This window comes from Salmo salar, chromosome ssa01, assembly GCF_905237065.1.
Source record: "Salmo salar chromosome ssa01, Ssal_v3.1, whole genome shotgun sequence".
NCBI classification, from domain to species: Eukaryota; Metazoa; Chordata; class Actinopteri; order Salmoniformes; family Salmonidae; genus Salmo; species Salmo salar.
The window spans coordinates 47,505,722-47,528,707 of record NC_059442.1 but is presented as its reverse complement, the minus strand read 5'-3'; the positions used below and the strand labels follow the sequence as shown (position 1 = coordinate 47,528,707).

Genomic DNA, 22,986 nt, shown 5'->3' with positions numbered 1-22,986 from the left:
ACATTCACATGGTTAGCAGATGTTAATGCAAGTGTAGCGAAATGCTTGTGCTTCTAGTTCCGACCATGCAGTAATATCTAACAAGTAATCTACCAATTCCTCAACAACTACCTTGTACACACAAGTGTAAAGGAATGAATACGAATATGTACATAAAAATATATAAATGAGTGATGGCCGAACGGCATAGGCAAGATGTAGTAGATGGTATGGAGTACAGTATATACATATGAGATGAGTAATGTAGGTTCTGAAAACATTATATAAAGTGGCATTGTTTAAAGTGGCTAGTGATATATCTAATTGCATCAAGATGGCTAGATGCAGTAGATGGTATGGTGTACAGTATATACATATGAGATGAATAATGTAGGTTATGTAAACATTATCTAATATAAATAATATAAAGTGGCAAGTGATAAATTGATTACATCGATTTTGCCATTATTAAAGTGGGTGGAGTTGAGTCAATATGTTGGCAGCAGCCACTCAATGTTAGTGATGGCTGTTTAACAGTCTGATGGCCTTGAGATATAAGCTGTTTTTCAGTCTCTCGGTTCCAGCTTTGATGCACCTGTACTGACCTCGCCTTCTGGATGATAGCGGGGTGAACAGGCAGTGGCTCGGGTGGTTGCTGTCCTTGATGATCTTTTTGGCCTTCCTGTGACATCGGGTGGTGTAGGTGTCCTGGAGGGCAGGTAGTTTGCACCCGGTGATGCGTTGTGCAGACCTCACTACCCTCTGGAGAGCCTTCCGGTTATGGGCCGAGCAGCTGCCGTACCAGGCGGTGATACAGCCGACAGGATGCTCTCGATTGTGCATCTGTAAAAGTTTGTGAGTGTTTTTGGTGACAAGCCGAATTTCTTCAGCCTCCTGAGGTTGAAGAGGCGCTGCTGCGCCTTCTTCACCACACTGTCTGTGTGGGTGGACCATTTCAGTTTGTCCGTGATGTGTACGCCGAGGAACTTAAAACTCTCCACCCTCTCCACTACTGTCCCGTCAATGTAGATAGGGGGCTGCTCCCTCTGCTGTTTCCTGAAGTCCACAATCATCTCTTTTGTTTTGTTGACATTGAGTGCAAGGTTATTTTCCTGACACCACACTTCAAGGGCCCTCACTTCCTCCCTGTAGGCAGTCTCGTCGTTGTTGGTAATCAAGCCTACCACTGTAGTGTCGTCTGCAAACTTGATGATTGAGTTGGATGCGTGCATGGCCACGCAGTCGTGGGTGAACAGGGAGTACAGAAGAGGGCTGAGAACGCACCCTTGTGGGGACCCAGGGTCTCGAGCTTAATGACGAGTTTGGAGGGTACTATGGTGTTAAATGCTGAGCTGTAATCGATGAACAGCATTCTTACATAGGTATTCCTCTTGTCCAGATGGGTTAGGGCAGTGTGCAGTGTGATGGCGATTGCTTCGTCTGTGGACCTTTTTGGTCGGTAAGCAAATTGGAGTGGGTCTAGGGTGTCAGGTAGGCTGGAGGTGATATGGTCCTTGACTAGTCTCTCAAAGCACTTCATGATGACGGAAGTGAGTGCTACAGGGCGGTAGTCATTTAGCGCAGTTACCTTAGCTTTCTTGGGAACAGGAACAATGGTGGCCCTCTTGAAGCATGTGGGGACAGCAGACTGGGATAAGGATTGATTGAATATGTCTGTAAACACACCAGCCAGCTGGTCTGCGCATGCTCTGAGGACGCGTCTGGGCCTGCAGCCTTGCGAGGGTTAACACGTTTAAATGTTTTATTCACGTTGGCTGCAGTGAAGGAGAGCCCACAGGTTTTGGTAGCGGGCCGTGTTCGTGGCACTGTATTGTCCTCAAAGCGAGCAAAAAACTTGTTTAGTCTGTCTGGGAGCAAGGCATTGTGATCCGCGATGGGGCTGGTTTTTCTTTTGTAGTCCGTAATTGACTGTAAACCCTGCCACATACCTCTCGTGTCTGAGCCGTTGAATTGCGACTCCACTTTGTCTCTGTACTGATGCTTAGCTTGTTTGATTGCCTTGCGGAGGGAATAGCTACACTGTTTATATTTACTTCGCCACCATGGCCTTTTTTTGCATTTACCTCCCTTATCTCACCTCAATTGCTCGCTTTGTATATAGACTTATTTTTGTATATAGACTGTATGTTTGTTTTACTCCATGTGTAACTCTGTGTTGTTGTATGTGTCAAACTGCTTTGCTTTATCTTGGCCAGGTCGGAATTGTAAATGAGAACTTGTTCTCAACTAGCCTACCTGGTTAAATAAAGGTGAAATATAAAAAAAATAAGCCTATGTGTATGCATACTGTAAGCTCTAATATGCATATGGGTGTTTTGAATTAATCAACACCTGTCCATTTCATTGGGTTAGGCTTTGAAACATCTACAATGACCATGTTTTACACTCCATTTCAACCTGCTGTTGAACTGAGTCGTTTGCAAGTTGGGTATTACCAAAGACGAAGCATGTCCATGACTCATGACTGCCGTTGTGGCGGGAATACAATCACCACAACAGCCCCAGGCACAGATCTAGGATCAGCCTGCTCTCCCCAGATCCTTACCTTAACCATCAGTGGGGAAAACACCAAACTGATCAGTGTACAGAGCCAACTTCATTCTACAATCTCTTGCACATCACTTATTCATCACTTGTTTTCCAGGAACCCCATGCTTCATCGACTCTGAGGGCGTGGTGCGCCTGCTAAACCGCTCCTTGGGAAACATGTGGACACCTGTGTGTAACACCAGGGACAACTGCAAGGGCAAGTCAGACCACTACTGGGTGGTGGGAGTGCATGAGAACCCCCAGCAGCTCAGGTAAAGCGGTTGTTTCTCTTTGCATATTTGAGCTGTTCTTGCTATAATATGGACTTGGTCTTTTACCAAATAGGACTATCTTCTGTATACCACCCCTACCTTGTGACAGTACAACTGATTGGCTCAAACGCATTAAGAAGGGAAGAAATTCCACAAATGAACTTTTTAACCAGACACACCTGTTAATTAAAATGCATTCCAGGTGACTTCCTCATGCACCTGGTTGAGACAATGCCAAGAGTGTGCAAAGCTCTCATCAAGGCAAAGGGTGGCTACTTTGAAGAATATAATATATATTTTGATTTGTTTAGCACATTTTTGGTTACTACGTGATCGAATATGTGTTTCATAGTTTTGATGTCTTCACTATTATTCTACAATGTAGAAAATAATACAATCAAGAAAAACCCTTGAATGATTAGGTGTGTCCAAACTTTTGACTAGTACTGTACGTGTGCCAGGGGCAGCGGCTTAGACTGGTAGACCACCCACGTTGTTTTCTTTTCTACCTGGTAGCTAATTAATCAATTTATGTCACTGATTGCCCTGATGAGATGGAGAGAGAATGAAAAACAGCAGGACTCTGGCCCTCGAAGACCCGGCAATAGGAAATGAAGAGGTTGTGTAAATTCTATAATTAATCCATCTCGTCATCTTCTTTCCTCCAGGTGTATCCCATGTAAAGGGTCCCGGTATCCCCCCACGTTGCCCAGGCCTGCTGTGGCCGTCCTTCCCTTCAAGCTGCCTCTCTGTCAGACCACCACAGAGAAGGGCCAGATGGAGGTCAGTAAGGCTGAGGGCCAGATGGGAGGTCAGTAAGGCTGAGGGCCAGATGGGAGGTCAGTAAGGCTGAGGGCCAGATGGGAGGTCAGTAAGGCTGAGGGCCAGATGGGAGGTCAGTAAGGCTGAGGGCCAGATGGGAGGTCAGTAAGGCTGAGGGCCAGATGGGAGGTCAGTAAGGCTGAGGGCCAGATGGGAGGTCAGTAAGGCTGAGGGCCAGATGGGAGGTCAGTAAGGCTGAGGGCCAGATGGGAGGTCAGTAAGGCCAACATTTACAGTCCATGCTATGCTATTCCAGTCAGCTCAGCCTTTGGAGAGACACTGCCTACCTAGAGCTTTATAGTTGATCTGTTGGGTTGCTTGAGTGTCAATGCTTGAGCTACCATTGCAGCTATTTAGAACCTGCAAATAGCCTTTAAACAGAAATGTCCTTGAATATCTCTTTGATATATGACCCTGTATACATACACATATGGGTAACTGATCAAATAAAGGAAACGCCAACGTAGTGTCTTATTGGGCGTTGGGCCACCACGAGCCACCAGAACTAGTTCAATGCGCCTTGGTATAGATTCTACAAGTGTCTGGAACTCTATTGGAGGGATGCGACACCATTCTTACTTGTGAAATTCCATCATTTTGTGTGTTGTTGATGGTGGTGGAAAACGCTGTCTCAGGGGCCACTCCAGAATCTCCTGTAAGTGTTCTATTGGGTTGAGATCTCGTTACTGAGATGGCCAAGGCATATTGTTTACATTGTTTTCGTGCTCATCAAACCATTCCTTACCCTGTGGATGGGGGCATTGTCATCCTGGAAGAGACCACTCCAATCAGGATATAAAATGATTCACCATAGGTTGAAGATGATCACTCAGAATGTGTATTTATTGGTGTTTACCTTGCCCTCTTAAGGGGTTGAGTGGACCTAAACCATGCCAGGGAAATGCAACCCACACCATAAGAGCTGCCAGAACCTTCATTTACTCAAGTGTTTCCTTTATTTTGGTAGGTACCTGTACATAGGCCCTACAGATGGGAAAGCCCCACTCACTGTTTCTGTCCCTCTCTCTCCTTCCAGGAGCAGTACTGGCGCTCGGTGCTCCTCCACAACCACTACGGCTTCCTGTCGTCCAGCGGCTACGAGATAGACGAGGAAGGCCAGAGCCAGGCCCAGAAAGAACAGCAGGAGCTGCTCATGAAGATGTTTGCCGTGAGTACAGTAGCAGCAACTCATGGGTCCACCGAGCCTGGAAACCCTCCTTAGATCCATAGCCTAGTTTGGGATTAGAATTTGGAATTGTTTACATTGGATATCTCATAAACCTTTCCAGAGCAACAGAATGTTGAATAATATCCAGTTTTGATTTATTTTGTTGGGACTTTGGGGGTTTGGTTCAGCATAAAATTACAGGCATATTCACTGGAAAGGATTATTGAAAATACTTTTCCTCAGCATTGGGTCCTCACATCAAAATAAGTCCTACACAGGCGTGCATGCAAGCAATGTCGAAAGGCTTTTATTTTGATGTGAGGCACAGTGATAAAGGTTCCAAATTAAAACCAACATTTTGGAATGCATACCAAATGTATGTGTTACCTTAGTAAAATACCTTGGTTAATTTACTGTATTAACTATGATTAGTTATCCATACATTGGGTGTTTTCAATCTGCAGCTGTCGTGTAAGCTGGAGAGGGAGTTCCGCTGCGTGGAGCTAGCCGAGCTGATGACCCAGAACGTAGTGACCCTGGCCATCCGCTACGCCTCGCGGTCCCGCCGCATGGCCCTGGCCCAGCGCCTCAGCGATCTGGCTCTGGAGAAGGCCAATCAGCTGCAGGGGGAGGAGCCCCAGGATGAGGAAGAGGAGGAGCCACTCCAGTACACCAGACGGAACACTGGGTAAGTACATTTGTGTTTGTTTGTGTTATTGTATGTTTGAAAACATACATACCATATGTTGGTGATTGTCATACAATGAAATTGACAAAATAAAATGGTTGATAGAAGAAGTGATGATAAATCGAAATAGTTTTTGGCTTTAAGATGATGTTGGGATGTGTTGGCTGAAACTGGCTTAGCAGTGTGTGAGGGTTGCATTGGTATCCTTGTTTGAACATAGGAACCAATACATTTAAGTGTGTACCTGGGCATGACCAAGGGGTCATGTTCAGTAGGGCAAACTGTAGCGAAACGGAAAATGACAATCTGTTCTTACTGGGGAAATTCGTAAAGAAACTCAGTTTCACTTTGTTTAAAAATGTTTTCTCCCAACTTAACACTGCCCTAATAATTTGCATGAAGCACCAAAAATCTGTTCTGAGGCTAACATCAAATCAAAGTTTTTTTTTTTGTCACGTGCGCTGAATGCAACAGGTGTAGACCTTACAGTGAAATGCTTACTTACAGGCTCTAACCAATAGTGCAAAAAAGGTATTTGGTGAACAATAGGTAGGTAAAGAAATAAAACAACAGTAAAAAGACAGGCTATATACAGTATTGCGGCTATAAAAGTAGCAAGGCTACATACAGACACCGGTTAGTCAGGCTGATTGAGGTAGTATGTAGATATGGTTAAAGTGACTATGCATATATGATGAACAGAGAGTAGCAGTAGCGTGACAATTTTTAGGGCCTTCCTCTGACACCGCCTGGTGTAGAGGTCCTGGATGGCAGGCAGCTTAGCCCCAGTGATGTACTGGGCCGTACGCACTACCCTCTGTAGTGCCTTGCGGTCAGAGGCCGAGCAGTTGCTGTACCAGGCAGTGATGCAACCAGTCAGGATGCTCTCGATGTTGCAGCTGTAGAACCTTTTGACGATCTCAGGACCCATGCCAAACCTTTTTAGTTTCCTGAGGGGGAATAGGCTTTGTCGTGCCCTCATTACGACTGTCTTGGTGTGTTTGGACCATTCTAGTTTGTTGTTGATGTGGACACCAAGGAACTTGAAGCTCTCAACCTGCTCCACTACAGCCCCATCGATGAGAATGGGTGCGTGCTCTGTCCTCCTTTTCCTGTAGTCCACAATAATCTCCTTAGTCTTGGTTACGTTGAGGGATAGGTTGTTATTCTGGCACCACCCAGCCAGGTCTCTGACTTCCTCCCTATAGGATGTCTTGTCGTTTTCGGTGATCAGGCCTACCACTGTTGTGTCGTCTGCAAACTTAATGATGGTGTTGGAGTCGTGCCTGGCCATGCAGTCGTGGGTGAACAGGGAGTACTGGAGGGGACTGAGCACGCACCCCTGGGGAGCTCCAGTGTTGAGGATCAGCGTGGCAGATGTGTTGCCACCTACCCTCAACTCCTGGGGGCGGCCCGTCAGGAAGTCCAGGATCCAGTTGCAGAGGGAGGTGTTTAGTCCCAGAATCCTTAGCTTAGTGATGAGCTTTGAGGGTACTATGGTGATGAACGCTGAGCTGTAGTTAATGAATAGCATTCTCACGTAAGTGTTCCTTTTGTCCAGTTGGGAAAGGGCAGTGTGGAGTGCAATAGAGATTGCATCATCTGTGGATCTGTTTGGGCGGTATGCAAATTGGAGTGGGTCTAGGGTTTCTGGGATAATGGTGTTGATGTGAGCCATGACCGACCTTTCAAAGCACTTCATGGCTACAGACATGAGCGCTACGGGTCTGTAGTCATTTAGGCAGGTTGCCTTTGTGTTCTTGGGCACAGGGACTGTGGTGGTCTGCTTGAAACATGTTTGTATTACAGACTTAATCAGGGACATGTTGAAAATGTCAGTGAAGACACCTGCCAGTTGGTCAGCACATGCCCGGAGCATACGTCCTGGTAATGTCCTGGTAATCCATCTGGCCCTGCAGCCTTGTGTATATTGACCTGTTTAAAGGTCTTACTCACGTCGGCTGCTCTCATGCATGCCTCAGTGTTGCTTGCCTCGAAACGAGCATAGAAGTGATTTAGCTCGTCTTGTAGGCTCGTGTCATTGGGCAGCTTGCGGCTGTGCTTCCCTTTGTAGTCTGTAATAGTTTGCAAGCCCTGCCACATAAGACGAGTGTCGGAGCCGGCGTAGTATGATTCAATCTTAGCCCTGTATTGACGCTTTGCCTGTTTGATGGTTTGTCGCAGGACATAGCAGGATTTCTTGTAAGCTTCCGGGTTAGAGTGATCGCTGTCCTGATATCCAGAAACTCTTTTTTGCCGTAAGATACGGTGCAGAAACATTATGTACAAAATAAGTTACAAATAACGCGAAAAAACCCCACACAATAGCACAATTGGTAGGAGCCGTAAAACTGCTGCCATTTCTTCCGGTGCCATTTTAGCGCCACTTGTATGAGTTGAGATCAAATTCTGTGTAGATAAGGAATTATGTTGGGATTCATGATAATATGTTTGTTATTCCAGGTACGGCCAGAGCAGCAGTGAGATGGGTGCGGATCGCCAACACAGCAGCCACAGACAAGCACAGGAGGAAGAGGTGGATGAAGAGGAGGGTCAGGAAGAACATATGGATGAAGGGGATGTAGCAGAGAGCAAAAGACAAGGTAAGTCGAGGGAATCCCTCTCCATTTCCTCTCCCACCCCTCCCATCTCCTGCATGTCAAAACAATCAACATCCTTCACAGTTTCTTCCATTTGCAGACCTGCCAACCTGAACACATTTTGCGTACCATGCATGCAATTTGAGGTCAAAGTACATGGATACGAAAAACTACCTCAAAATACGCGACAAATAGGCTTCTAGTTGACACATTGTGGTTTTTGACTGAACTGTCTGAAGTTGGCGCTGAGCCAATCAGAGGACAAAAAATCTCTAGCTCTCCACTCCTGCTCGCCCCACGTAGTCGTAGTACTGATTTCCTCCCTCAAGCTGGATTGCAGCGCACCACTTTGTCCGTTAACACCACTGATGTGAGGGAAAAGGGTAGGGAAAATGGAGAACAAACTGTTTGCCAAATACATTTTCCAAAATTGTATGTGTTAAGCACAACCACTATTTCCTAGTTGTCTCCTTAGCTAAGGCATCATTACTACGACGGTAGTTAGCCACAGTGTTTGGTCAACTATAACTAAGCAACACTTTCTTGCCTGCACATGATTAGAGCTACGCAACGGTAGTAGTCGCGAGCGCATTGACAGGAAACATTTGTGGTGGATGCCTGGATGGAAACACACATGGCGAAGAGAGTTGTCCCGCTAATACAGTCCTTCACAGAAAGTTATGTTAGACTGTTAAAGGTTAGGCAGAGTGCATCGGAGGAGGACTCTATTGCATTGACAGGCACGAGTGATAAAAGATGTTGCTGCGTGTGCACATTTGGTCATGTTCTTCGCTAGTTAGTGATTGCTTGCTACAAGAGCAGAAAACGTGTAGGCATACATTTTCTAGACCTCTTTGAAAAGCGAGTCAGGTAAAGAGTTTTTTAAAAGGGGCAGTGTTGTATTTTGAGACGGGCTTGAATAGGCTAAGAAGCCAATAGGCAGAGGGTACCATACATTTTTGTCTGATTCTTTGTAATAATAATGGTATGGGAATAAAAATGTGGTCTCTTGCATCTAACAAAACAACATTTTCAGTCACCTCTGTCTGAAGGACAAGTGACTGAACAGGTTATATCAGGGCTGCATTCCTGCGGATGTCTGTGGGACCTGCGGGTCCCAACAGGGATCATTGCAGTGCGGTCTGCATTTTTCCTGCAGCAGGTGGGCGCAGGCAGTCACACAGACACTTTCAGATGAAAATATTTTAGTTGTCCTGCACATTATTTGGAAACGGTCATCTTTCTCCTTTGTACGTCAGGCTACCTATTGTATTAAAAGCACATCTTTGTCGCATTATTCACACACAGAAATCTGCTGTTTCAACTTCAGTATCCCACCTCTCCTCTCCTAGTTAGCATCTTTCCAAGGAAATTAACTTAAATATGATTAAACTATAGTTTATTACAGTGTCTTAAAATAAATATACATAATGGAAATAAGTGGAGGCCGCTCAACCAATGTGAGTCGAGGTACAATCAAAAAATTCGATCATCATTGAAAAGGCACGACTCGCGCACAGGCTACCATGGTGAGTGAGCATTGCAGCCTTTCATTTAAAACAATGTATGATTACCCGTTTACTTGTCTCTGAATGCAAATCTTCCTCCTAAAAGGTAGGCGATTTCCTATATGCAAAATGTAGCTCAAGAGAAAGTGCAAGTGCCCGCTTTCATCATTCTTGCTGCTTCAAGTTCAGTTGCCACACGTGCGAGATCAGGTGTACGTGTGGTCTCAATTAAATAGAGTAGGCTATAGCCTATGCGTGTGTGGAGAAGCACGGGGAAGTTATCTTTCCAAGGAAATGTTCTTCCTAAATATGATTTAGGCTATAGTTCACTACATTGTCTAGAAATAAATATTGATCACCCATATTTGTCTTGTCTGAATATTATTAGAATTAAAATGTTTAACCCTTATTTTACCAGGTAAGTTGACTGAGAACACATTCTCATTTGCAGCAATGACCCGGGGAATAGTTACATGGGAGATGAGGGTGGATGAATGAGCCAATTCGAAACTTAAAGGTAGGCTATAAAACGTAGCTCAAGAGAAAGTGTAATTCTCTCCAACTCTGCGCTCTTTAAACTACGTCTAGCATATTGGCTGATATAGCCCAGGAATACCAATAGCCTAATATAATGGGCCATGTGAGAATCTCTGGTAATTGAACCTATTTCTTAGGTTATTATTACGCATTTTGATATTGCCTATAGGATGCAATATTGTTGGGACCATGGATGGCAGGTGAGTTGTGTCACATATGTGTAAAGTGCGGTATAAAAAGCTGCGCTTGCGGGTGGGATGAGGAAATCGGTCCATCGCAGACCTCTACCCTGCAATATCAAGCCCTGCATAACGTTTTTAGAAGTCCCATGGAATGTAGACCTACATTGAACACCACACTGGCTGCTATTGTAGGCAGTATCTTGGCTATAATAGCTATTTTATTAGCCATTTGTTTTTGGACTAAGGATTACACACCTGTGTACATGTAAACATATTTCTAGTTAGCTACTGAAGAGCAGCAAATTACCAAGTACCCATAACAGTCTATAGCCTACCATTTCTACTAAGTCAGTGTTCTGCTAACAGCATTATTAGGCAAAAAAAGGTGCATTTGTCTGATTTTAATTTTTTAACCAGGAATGGCTCATTGAGATTTGAAATCTATTTTTCAAGAGCGTCCTGGCCAAGATAGGCAGCACCAAGTCATTACAAAATGACAGACAAACAACATGGAAAAACTACAGGTAATCTACCGGTAATAAAAACCATAGAATTCACAAGAGTATAACAAAATCATAAAACAGAAAATTAAAAACATTGACAGGTCAGGGAATATGTCTCAAGATCATTCATCAGTGATTTAAAAATACCAATCGGGACAAGTTCTCCCAGTTTAAAAGTATTTTGTAAGGCGTTCCAAGACGATGGCGCAGAGTACATAAAAGCCCTTTTACCAAATTCAGTTCGGACATTTGGAACAGCTAGCAGGATAAAATCCAGCGAACGAAGAGACGACCCACCACATTTCTGAACAATAAAAATGCCTAAATAAAAAGGTAGTAAACCCAAAATGGCTTTGTAAATAAAAGTATACCAGTGACTCAGCCTACGAGTGACGAGAGAAGGCCAGCCAACCCTGGTATACAAAGTGCAATGTTGCGTAAGGGTTTTGCGGTTTAAAATAAATCTCAAAGCGCCATGGTAAAGGGTGTCAATTGATCTCAAACACTGAGCGGAAGCATTCATATATAAAATATCCCCATAGTCTAGTAAAGGCATAAATGTAGCTGATACTAGCCTTATTCCTAAAATAAAATCCCAATTTCAGCTTCAATTTTTTTGTAAGTTGTTGAATATGCAATTTAAAAGAGATGCCGTCATCAATTAAAATTGATATTTATATGAGGTTAGTCTCAATCTCATTGCCCTGACAGGTACAGTGAGGGAAAAAAGTATTTGATCCCCTGCTGATTTTGTACGTTTGCCCACTGACAAAGAAATTATCAGTCTATAATTTTAATGGTAGGTTTATTATTATTATTTTTATTTTTTTCACCTTTATTTAACCAGGTAGGCAACTTGAGAACAAGTTCTCATTTACAATTGCGACCTGGCCAAGATAAAGCAAAGCAGTTCGACACATACAACAACACAGAGTTACACATGGAGTACAACAAACATACAGTCAATAATACAGTAGAAAAATAAGTCTATATACAATGTGAGCAAATGAGGTGAGATAAGGGAGGTAAAGGCAAAAAAGGCCATGGTGGCAAAGTAAATACAATATAGCAAGTAAAACACTGGAATGGTAGATTTGCAGTGGAAGAAAGTGCAAAGTAGAAATAATGGGGTGCAAAGGAGTAAAATAAATAAATACAGTAGGGGAAGAGGTAGTTGTATGGGCTATGTACAGGTGCAATAATCTGTAAGCTGCTCTGACAGCTGGTGCTTAAAGCTAGTGAGGGAGATAAGTGTTTCCAGTTTCAGAGATTTTTGTAGTTCGTTCCAGTCATTGGCAGCAGAGAACTGGAAGGAGAGACGGCCAAAGGAGGAATTGGCTTTGGGGGTGACCAGAGAGATATACCTGCTGGAGCGCGTGCTACAGGTGGGTGCTGCTATGGTGATCAGTGAGCCGAGATAAGGGGGAACTTTACCTAGCAGGGTCTTGTAGATGACCTGGAGCCAGTGGGTTTGGCGCTGAGTATGAAGCGGGGGCCAGCCAACGAGAGCGTACAGGTCGCAGTGGTGGGTAGTGTAATGGGGCTTTGGTGACAAAACGGATGGCACTGTGATAGACTGCATCCAGTTTATTGAGTAGGGTATTGGAGGCTATTTTGTAAATGACATCGCCGAAGTCGAGGATCGGTAGTATGGTCAGTTTTACGAGGGTATGTTTGGCAGCATGAGTGAAGGATGCTTTATTGCGAAATAGGAAGCCAATTCTAGATTTAACTTTGGATTGGAGATGTTTTGATGTGAGTTTGGAAGGAGAGCTTACAGTCTAACCAGACACCTAGGTATTTGTAGTTGTCCACATATTCTAAGTCAGAACTGTCCAGAGTAGTGATGCTGGACGGGCGGGCAGGTGCAGGCAGTGACCGGTTGAAGAGCATGCATTTAGTTTTACTTGTATTTAAGAGCAATTGGAGGCCACGGAAGGAGAGTTGTATGGCATTGAAGCTCGTCTGGAGGGTGAACAGTGAGAGACAGAATAACAACAAAAAAGTCCAGAAAAACACGTCAAAAATGTTATAAAATTATTTGCATGTTAATGAGGGAAATAAGTATTTGACCCCTCTGCAAAACATGACTTAGTACTTGGTGGCAAAACCCTTGTTGGCAATCACAGAGGTCAGACGTTTCTTGTAGTTGGCCACCAGGTTTGCACACATCTCAGGAGGGATTTTGTCCCACTCCTCTTTGCAGATCTTTTCCAAGTCATTAAGGTTTCGAGGCTGACGTTTGGCAACTCGAGCCTTCAGCTCCCTCCACAGATTTTCTATGGGATTAAGGTCTGGAGACTGGCTAGGCCACTCCAGGACCTTAATGTGCTTCTTCTTGAGCCACTCCTTTGTTGCCTTGGCCGTGTGTTTTGGGTCATTGTCATGCTGGAATACCCATCCACGACCCATTTTCAATGCCCTGGCTGAGGGAAGGAGGTTCTCACCCAAGATTTGACGGTACATGACCCCGTCCATCGTCCCTTTGATGCGGTGAAGTTGTCCTGTCCCCTTAGCAGAAAAACACCCCCAAAGCATAATGTTTCCACCTCCATGTTTGACGGTGGGGATGGTTTTCTTGGGGTCATAGGCAGCATTCCTCCTCTTCCATACACGGCGAGTTGAGTTGATGCCAAAGAGCTCCATTTTGGTCTCATCTGACCACAACACTTTCACCCAGTTGTCCTCTGAATCATTCAAATGTTCATTGGCAAACTTCAGACAGGCATGTATTTGTGCTTTCTTGAGCAGGGGGACGTTGCGGGCGCTGCAGGATTTCAGTCCTTCACGGCGTAATGTGTTACCAATTGTTTTCTTGGTGACTATGGTCCCAGCTGCCTTGAGATCATTGACAAAATCCTCCCGTGTAGTTCTGGGCTGATTCCTCACCGTTCTCATGATCATTGCAACTCCACGAGGTGAGATCTTGCTTGGAGCCCCAGGCCGAGGGAGATTGACAGTTCTTTTGTGTTTCTTCCATTTGCGAATAATCGCACCAAGCTGCTTGGCGATGGTCTTGTAGCCCATTCCAGCCTTGTGTAGGTCTACAAACTTGTCCCTGACATCCTTGGAGAGCTCTTTGGTCTTGGCCATGGTAGAGCGTTTGGAATCTGATTGATTGCTTCTGTGGACAGGTGTCTTTTATACAGGTAACAAGCTGAGATTAGGAGCACTCCCTTTAAGAGTGTGCTCCTAATCTCAGCTCGTTACCTGTATAAAAGACACCTAGGAGCCATAAATCTTTCTGATTGAGAGGGGGTCAAATACTTATTTCCCTCATTAAAATGCAAATCAATTTATAACATTTTTGACATGCGTTTTTCTGGATTATTTTGTTGTTATTCTGTCTCTCACTGTTCAAATAAACCTACCATTAAAATTAGACTGATCATTTCTTTGTCAGTGGGCAAATGTACAAAATCACTGTAATAGTAGGTGAAAGGTTCAGAGGTCTATTTCTTGATTTAGAAAACACCATTAGTTTAGTTTTGTCTGTATTGAGGATCATCTTCAATGGACACAAGGTATGTTGAACAGTATAAAAAGCAGTCTGCAAGTTCTGGAAAGCTTTTGTAAGGTACGAGGCACAACAGTAAATAACAGTATCATCAGCATAAAAATGAGTAGTGTGGGTGTCGCACTGAAGTGGTACTCATAAAAATGATTCAAGGTTCGCAGGTCTGCATTGCGTGTTTAAGCACAACACAATTTAAGGCAGTAAACTTCAGGCTTGTTTACATAGAGTTTAGGTGCATTGTTGTATAAAAATCTCTGTTGACTCGTCTTTACCCTGTAGGTCTAAATCCCTTCGCTAAAGGGACTGCTGCATCACCTGAGAAACCTTCTCCCAAACCTGGTGAGCACACACATTAATGGAATGTCATTCAGTTCTCCTGGATACACTAGTCAATGGTCCACTGCCATCCTTATTAATCTAAAATCAAGTGTTTCCAATAGGTACATAAACACATAGTTGTATGCTACACGCACTCTTAAGTCTGTTGCAGCCCATCTAGACACTTTTCAGTTTAAATGTTGGGGCTTCCAGGAAGTCCCTTTGGGGTGCACTGAACCTTGCTTAAGACTAAACCTAAGGGAAGCGATTGTTAACACCAAGAATATACTTGGCAATGACTGTTTTTATACGTGACATTATCACACGTTGTTAAACATTAGCCTTCTTTCTTTCCTTCCTTGCAGTAAGCAAAGAAGGACGTGTGAACCCTTTCAAGGTAAGTCACTTATGCTTTTGGGGCGGGTTAAACCAATATCGAGAGAGACCCCTTACTAGAAAGGAAGTGTCCTTTTCTTGCTTAAAAGTATCTATTGAATGTGGGAGTTCTGGCTAAATACCTAACACGTGACCCATCATACTTGGGTTTTGACCTCAGGTGAGCAGCGGGTTAGGGAGGCCGGGTTTGGCGGGGGGTCAGCACAGGGTGACAAACGTCCTGGACAGCATGATGTCGTCCAGCAGGAAGCCCAGTGCTCTACTGAGCAGCTCCGGCTCCACGGGGAAACTGAATAAAACACCTGTCCTCAAGCCTCTGGCTCCCAGACCCAAGACCAAGGTACAACACAATAGTCAGATAGAAGCTTAAGAAATGTTAGGATAGTGAATGATCAAATACCACCAACCTTTTGGTTGTGTGGGAATAAATGGATCCGAATCTGAATAAATGGTTCTGAGTATGACAGCGTTTACATGTTTGACAGTGTTGACATAAACATTACGGTGCAATGCATTGGACTGCTGGTGACTTAAACACGCTGTTGTCTTCTGCAGACCCAGTCTACACTGCTGCACATGAACGCTCCCAAAGCAGCCAATAAGAAAGCAGCGGAGGAGCGGGAGCTGGCAGTGTGTAGTCTGAAACAGACAGAGGCACAGCCTCCAGCCTCACCAGCAGAAAATGTTGAGAACAAGAAGTGAGTAATGAGTACTGTTCACAATCACCGGAGAAGATGTATGAAAATTTATAACGGGGGGGGGAAAGAAAGTCTTCTTTCCATTATTATTTATTTTTAAGCAGTGGGGCAGTTCCACTCCTTGAATTATTTTGCTTTATTGAAGAGATTAGTAAAGTGTTGAAAAGATGGGGTGAGTCAAAGGACAGTGGGCCAGATTCGAACTTATGCACTCTGGCTTCCGCTGGACCACACAGGCCACCTTCATTCCATTCTAAATGAAGCGACGGCGCTCCGTTTGCGTCGCTCTACGTAGTTCGTGTTACTTTTGTGCGTAGAGTGTATTGAGCCCATAACGGAGACTTGTGTAGAGTGAATGAGACAGTAGGTGTACGACAGAAAATGTAATGTGTGTATGTCAGGCCCAAGACGGGCTTCCAGCTGTGGCTGGAGGAGAATAGGAGGATCATCCTGGCTGACAACCCAGATCTGGAGGAGACGGATGTCATCAAGGAGGCCATGGGCCGCTTCAGGACCCTGTCTGCAGATGACCGGCTGGTAAGACACCTTACACAAGTGTGTGTGCTTCCTTAATTAACACGTGGTGCTATGACACTTTGTCTGTGAGAGAGATTATTTATCTACTTGATTAATGTGGTGTATTCAAACAACCTGGTTCTAATCAAGTGTTCAGTAACACCTCTGCTCGCGTACAAGAAAATTCCTCCAGACTCATGTGATGGCGGAGCGTCAACTTTTAGCAAGACATGACCCAAAACACACTGTTGAAAACATATGAATTAAAATACACCCAAATCTTTGGTGACATTCTGTTTTTGTGCTTAATATTCAATATTTGATCTCAAATCGAAATTGCTGGAGTATAGAGACCATCTTTTTTTTTACTGCCCAAATACTTAACAAGCACACTCTAAAAGCGATGAAAGCATCTTTATCCCACAACAAAGACCCCTTATTCCCATGTGACAAGGCAGAAATGCCCCTTTAGATACCTCTTATTTATCAAACACATACAGTTAATCCAAATTCCCCCTGTATCTATTCAAGACTCCTCTCATCTCCCACGCACACACACTTTTGCCCTCAATTCGTTGGGGCATGGACTCTACAAGGTGTCGAAAGCGTTCCACAGGAATGCTGGCCCATGTTGACTCCAATGGACCACTGGTATGTCAAGTTGGCTGGATGTCCTTTTGGTGGTGAACCATTCTTGATACACACGGGAAACTGTTGCATGTGAAAAACCCAGCAGCGTTGCAGTTCTTGACATACTCATTCCGGTGCGCCTGGCACCTACTACCATTCCACGTTCAAAGCCACTTCAATCTTTTGTCTTGCCCGTTCACCCTCTGAATAGCACACATACACAATCCATGTCTCAATTGTCTCTGCCCCTTCATCTACACCACGTGTCAAACTCATTCCATAGAAGGCAGAGTCTCTGCTGGTTTTTGTTCCACCCTTGTACTTGATTGTTGAATTAAGGTCACTAATTAGTAAGGAACTCCTCTCACCTGGTTGTCTAGGTCTAAATTGAAAGGAAAAAACAAAAACATTGCTAGAAGGATGGAAGCTGCTTAACCGGCTCAAGAGTGGCGCAGGGGTCTAAGGCACGTCACTACAGACCCTGTTTCGAGCCATGGTTCTGTATCACAACCGGCCGTGATCGGGATTCCCATAGGGCGGTGCACAATTGACCCAGCGTCGTCTGGGTTAGGGGAGGGTTTGGCCGGGGTAGGCCGTCATTGTAAATAAGAATTTGTTCTTAACTGACTTGCCTAGTTAAATAAAAAATAAAATTGTGTTGTACAGGTTTTTAATTTTTTACTGCAGCATGTACAGTATTGAGATTCCTCAAATATAATTGAAATATTTTTCCAAAAGACCATACCATTAAATAAAGCCTATAAGAAAACCTGTGAAATTGGTGTGGTTTTATATTGTAAATGTAGAATTGCCTGGAAGGTGATGGAATGAAAGAACCCTCTTCGCTGTCAGTGGTCCTCACCGAAACCCCTCCATTAACGCGTTGGAATGAGTGATAATTACCATTCCCAGGCTAACGCTCCCTTAACCCCAGGCTGTATACAGACTTATGCCCATCTGTGTTGGTGTGGGCGTATACAAAGCATATGAAACAGTGCTAGAATCTGTTGGCTTGGAACCGAATACCTAAATGGTTAGGTTACATTCCAGACTGTGGTTTAACAACTGGTGTGACCAGGGTTTTGGTGATGATTTGAGCAGTCCATTATTAAAGTCGATCAGAAAGGGGTTCATGTTTATAGTTGGAGACCTCAGTAACGCTGACTACCAGTGCTATTTTAATTGGTATTTTTAGGAAGCTGTGATGCTCCTCTTCTCTACATCTAAAACTCTAATGAGTTGTCGATCTACCTGACGGACCGCCACCAGGTGGTAAGGGTAGGCAACAACACGTCTGCCACACGGATCCTCAACACTGGGGCCCCTCAGGGGTGTGTACTTAGCCCCCTCCTGTACTCCCTGTTCACCCACGACTGCGTGGCCAAACACGACTCCAACACCATCATAGGCCTGATCGCCGACAACGATGTGACAGCCTATAGGGAGGAGGTCCGAGACCTGGCAGTGTGGTGCCAGGACAATAACCTCCCCCTCAATGTGAGCAAGACAAAGGAGCTGATCGTGGACCACAGGAAAAGGAGGGCCGAACAGGCCCCCCATAAACATCGACGGGGCTGTAGTGGAGCGGGTCGAGAGTTTCAAGCTCCTTGGCGTCCACATTGGGGCGGCAGGGTAGCCTAGTGGTTAGAGTGTTGGACTAGTAATCGAAAGGTTGCAAGTTCAAATCACCGAGCTGACAAGGTACAAATCTGTCGTTCTGCCCCCAAAGGCAGTTAACCCACTGTTCCTAGGCCGTCATTGAAAATAATTTGTTCTTAACTGACCTGCCTAGTTAAATAAAGGTAAAATAAAAAATAAACATCACTAACGAACTATCATGGTCGAAACACACCAAGACAATCGTGAAGAGGCGACTGAAAAGATATGGCATGGGTCCCCAAATCCTCAAAAATTATACAGCTGCACCATCGAGAGCATCCTGACCGGTTGCATCACTGCCTGGTATGGCAACTGCTCGGCATCTGACGTAAGGCGCTACAGAGGGTAGTGCGTACGGCCCAGTACATCACTGGGGCCATGCTTCCTGCCATCCAGGACCTATATAATAAGCGGTGTCAGAGGAAAGCCCAAAACATTGTCAGACTCCGGTCACCCAAGTCATAGACTGTTCTCTCTGCTACCGCACGGCAAACGGTACCGGAGCGCCAAGTCTAGGACCAAAAGGCTCCTTAACAGCTTCTACCCCCAAGCCACAAGACTGCTGAACAATTAATCAAATGGCACTGCTGCTGCTACTCGCTGTTTATTATGTATGCATAGTCACTTCACCCCTACCTACATGTACAAATGACCTTGACTAACCTGTACCCCTGCACATTGACTCGGTACCCCCTGTATATAGCCTCGTTATTGTTATTTCATTGTGTTACTTTTTATAATATTTTAACTTTAGTTTGTTTGGTAAATATTTTCTTAACTCTTCTTGAACTGCACTGTTGGTTAAGGGCTTGTAAGTAAGCATTTCACGGTAAGGTCTACACCTGTTGTATTCGGCGCATGTGACAAATAAAGTTTTATTTGATTTGCTACCTCACTGTGCGAGGTCTTGGTTCGAATGTAATTCACTAGGATATATTTTGTGGTAGATCTGACTGGCTTTTGCTCAGTTTTGTGCTCAATTTGGACTCTGACCTGCACACCTGCTCTCTCCTCTCAGGTTTTCAATATAATCAGATTTGAAGGGTCACTGTCATGGGTGGACATATTTAGGCAGGTGCTTGGGCACCTGTAGCCATCCCGACCTCCCCTCGCCCCCGTGCACATATCTAGCCCTCTTTTAAACCCCAGTCTATTCTATAGTGCTATTACTTGCCTTTTACCTTTGTGATAGAGTAACCTGCAAAAACACACACTGCATTTGTATCTGTGTTCCCCTGTGTTGAGGACCTGTTCGTGACCCTGCACACACCAAGCCACTCAGAGGAGGGGTGGATGACACTCCACATAGCCTAAAGGAGGGGAAAAGGGGATCGGAGAGGGATGGAGGCTTTATATGCCTGTTGCTTGGAAACCCAGTGTGTCTGTGGGTAGTGGGCACAGTGTATTGATCTTATGGTAATGATTCCTAAAGGGTGTGTGTTGGTGTGTATGGTTGTAAATTAGCCAGTAAATATACAGCAGGAGACCAGGGGCACATTTAAGGCTTGTATTTACTATTCAGTGAGTCGGGAGTGAAGAATAGGAGTGGGAGGTTGTGAGAACGCGGAGAGTGGGCCCTGCCCGCCGCCACGCGCTCCGCTTCATGACTCATCACGGCTCCATTTACGTCTAGGCTTGCGTTCCAAATGGCACCCTATTCCCTATATAGTGCACACTGCGCTCTGTTCAAAAGTATTACACTATATAGGGAATAGGGTGCCATTTGGGATGCTGCCCAGACCTTTTGTCTCTTCCCAGAGAGAAACACAAGGAGAAAAGGCTGCCGGGCTGCTGAACAAGAAGTGTCCCTGTCTGCCAGTAGTGTTTACACATAACAGGATGCAATTTAAAACTGCATGGCTGAGTCGCGGACCATGTGTGTGTTCGTGTGCTTTGTTGTCAAGCTGTGTATGATACAAAATGTCACATTTGAATTTGGTTTGCAATTGAATTCCAATTGAAGACTCTTGTGAAGAGAAATATTGACAATTTCTATTACATCTATTATGATTTTCAGACTGTTTTCTCTTTTTTTGTTCAGTCCTGGACAGAGCGGGCAAAGGGACAGTCTGGAGACGTGGCGGATATGAAAAAACGAAAGAGAGGAGAAGAAGAGAGCAGGGGAGACGAGAACGGACAGAGTGATGCAGACGAGACCAGTGCCAAAAAGAAAAAGCCCTTAGACACCTCAGCCAAGCTCTCAGCATTTGCCTTCAACAAAAATTAAACATAAGATCACATCCTGGACCAAATTTTTTTTTTTTTTATATAATTTTTTTTTTTTATATATATAAATTTGGCTCCATATGTCTGTTTAGTTAGGGTTATAGATCACAACTAAATATTATATAATGCTCATTTGTGGATTGGTGCTGATTGTGAGACCTTTTAGATTTATTTTTGTATAACATTTCATCAGAATATGGAGTCTGTCTCAGGTTTCCAGACAGTTTCATTAGCACTGTTTGGTATGCTTGTGATGCAGACCTTGTCGATAAATAATTTCTTTTCCGATATGTAACTAGGGGTTAGAGGAATTTCATAGATGGCATCAAAGCGAAATATCCTGAGCACTTGAAATAGCTGTGACGTCTATAGAACATGAAGAGAGCAACTGATAAGGGTGCACACAAATGTTATTCTGTTCAGCATCACGATTTAGGTTTGTCCTTTTCACCAATTTCCTCTTAGCTTGTATTGTTTTTGAAACAATATAGTATATTTGTTTTTTTTATTGTACTGTATCTGACTTTTGAATAAAAATAAATATTTTCCATCCATCCAGTCTTTAATTTAAAAAAAAAGTACAATTTTTTTTAAATAGAAGAACATACAAATAAGCACAACTGTAGCACAGTTTGGTCTGCTACTGTATCTGTTTCATTAAGGAAACTGACACCTGTTTAAAAATACCGTAACACATTTTCTTTAACATGTTGAGACTGAATAGACCTATAACAATCACTAGTTGTGATTGTGAATATAACAGTAACAATTTACTTGAAGGGGGTATACATAAGGCATTTATAAAACAAGTCAAAACAGACCTTGGAGTGTTGCAGTGTCATTAATAACCATAACACATTCAACATCATTGATAATGAGTTGAAGTTATTTATCCATTGTAGGTTACAACAGATGTGTTACCCTGTGTTTTGTTAGAGTGCAATAACTAAATTGTGGTAGCCTGTGATTCACTGGGATTTCCTAACTATTTTTATGAAAAACTATTGAGGAAAAACACTGAAATATAGAAGTGGTGTAAAGTACTTAAGTAAAAATACTTTAAAGTACTGAAGTTGTTTTTGGGGTATCTGTACTTTACCATTTATATTTTTGACTACTTTTACTTCACTACATTACTAAAGAAAATAATGTACTTTTTACACCCCAAAGTACTCGTTACATTTTGAATGCTTAGAAGGACAGGAAAAGTGTCCAATTCACACACTTATCAAGAGAACATCCCTGGTCATCTCAACTGCCTCTGATATGGTGTACTCACTAAACACAAATGCTTTGTTTTTAAAGGATGTTGGAGTGTGCCCCTGGCCAACCATGAATAAAAAAGCAAGAACATGGTGCCATCTGGTTGGCTTAATAAGGAATTTGAAATAATTTATACTTTTACTTTTTATACTTAAGTATATTTAAAACCAAATACTTTCAGACTTTTACTTGAGTAATTTTCTATTAAGGCCTCTTTACTTTTACTCAAGTATGACAATTGCTTACTTTTTCCACCACTGGAAATATACACCTTTTCCAAATATTGACATATGAATCAACTCAAGTAATCTTAAATCTACTTTTGACATTGTTTATTAAATGAATACATGATGGCATATTACGTAGTAGATTCACTGAATAGTGTATATCCTCCAAGTGAACTACCTGTGGCATATTCGGATCCATACAGAATTTGAGTGTTCTGGATAGCCTGCTTTTTCATTTGCTACATACTTCAGTCTGATTGGTGACAGATGTTCATGTGAATATTCTAAATTCTGCATAAAAACATGCGTTTTCCCACCAGAGATGTTTTTGCATCAAAAAGATCACCTTGTCAACATTTGGAAAGTTTACTGACAAATATTCTATTAACATCAGGCCTTTTATTACATTTTTTTTTATCTGACATGTACTTTACTAGCATAAAAAGGTTGGATGGAAACCTTGTTAGAGACTGCCGTAATTGAAGTGACCTCAAAATGAGAGGCATTGGCCAAAACAGTCATCAGTGATTGGATCATCCCTAACCAATCAGAGTACCAATGCCAATGACGAATTTTCAAAACGCCCAACCCCTCGGTTTCTGGAACCAATCAGACGGTCTAGAAGAGATTTTCATTCTCAAAACCATCAGGGAGGTACTCAGAGCCAGACTCATTCCAGAAAACATCCGTGGGCGAGGAGAACATTGGCTTACATACAACTGACAGA

The 22,986-nt window shown here is 43.5% G+C and overlaps 1 protein-coding gene across 3 annotated transcripts in view; it reads left to right on the top strand.

The window, feature by feature from the left end:
• wdhd1 (WD repeat and HMG-box DNA binding protein 1) overlaps positions 1-21,323 on the top strand; it is a 60,112-nt gene extending 38,789 nt beyond the window's left edge. For all 3 annotated transcript variants that reach the window (XM_014195991.2, XM_014196001.2, XM_014195980.2), the window contains exons 16-26: positions 2,645-2,801; positions 3,470-3,584; positions 4,660-4,791; positions 5,256-5,479; positions 7,943-8,082; positions 14,606-14,665; positions 15,010-15,041; positions 15,201-15,380; positions 15,596-15,738; positions 16,140-16,275; positions 20,585-21,323. In XM_014195991.2, coding sequence (XP_014051466.2) covers positions 2,645-2,801; positions 3,470-3,584; positions 4,660-4,791; positions 5,256-5,479; positions 7,943-8,082; positions 14,606-14,665; positions 15,010-15,041; positions 15,201-15,380; positions 15,596-15,738; positions 16,140-16,275; positions 20,585-20,770 — 1,505 coding nt within the window. In that variant the 3' untranslated portion in view covers positions 20,771-21,323. The remainder of the gene's footprint in view (positions 1-2,644; positions 2,802-3,469; positions 3,585-4,659; positions 4,792-5,255; positions 5,480-7,942; positions 8,083-14,605; positions 14,666-15,009; positions 15,042-15,200; positions 15,381-15,595; positions 15,739-16,139; positions 16,276-20,584) is intronic.
• Positions 21,324-22,986: the final 1,663 nt, after the last annotated feature.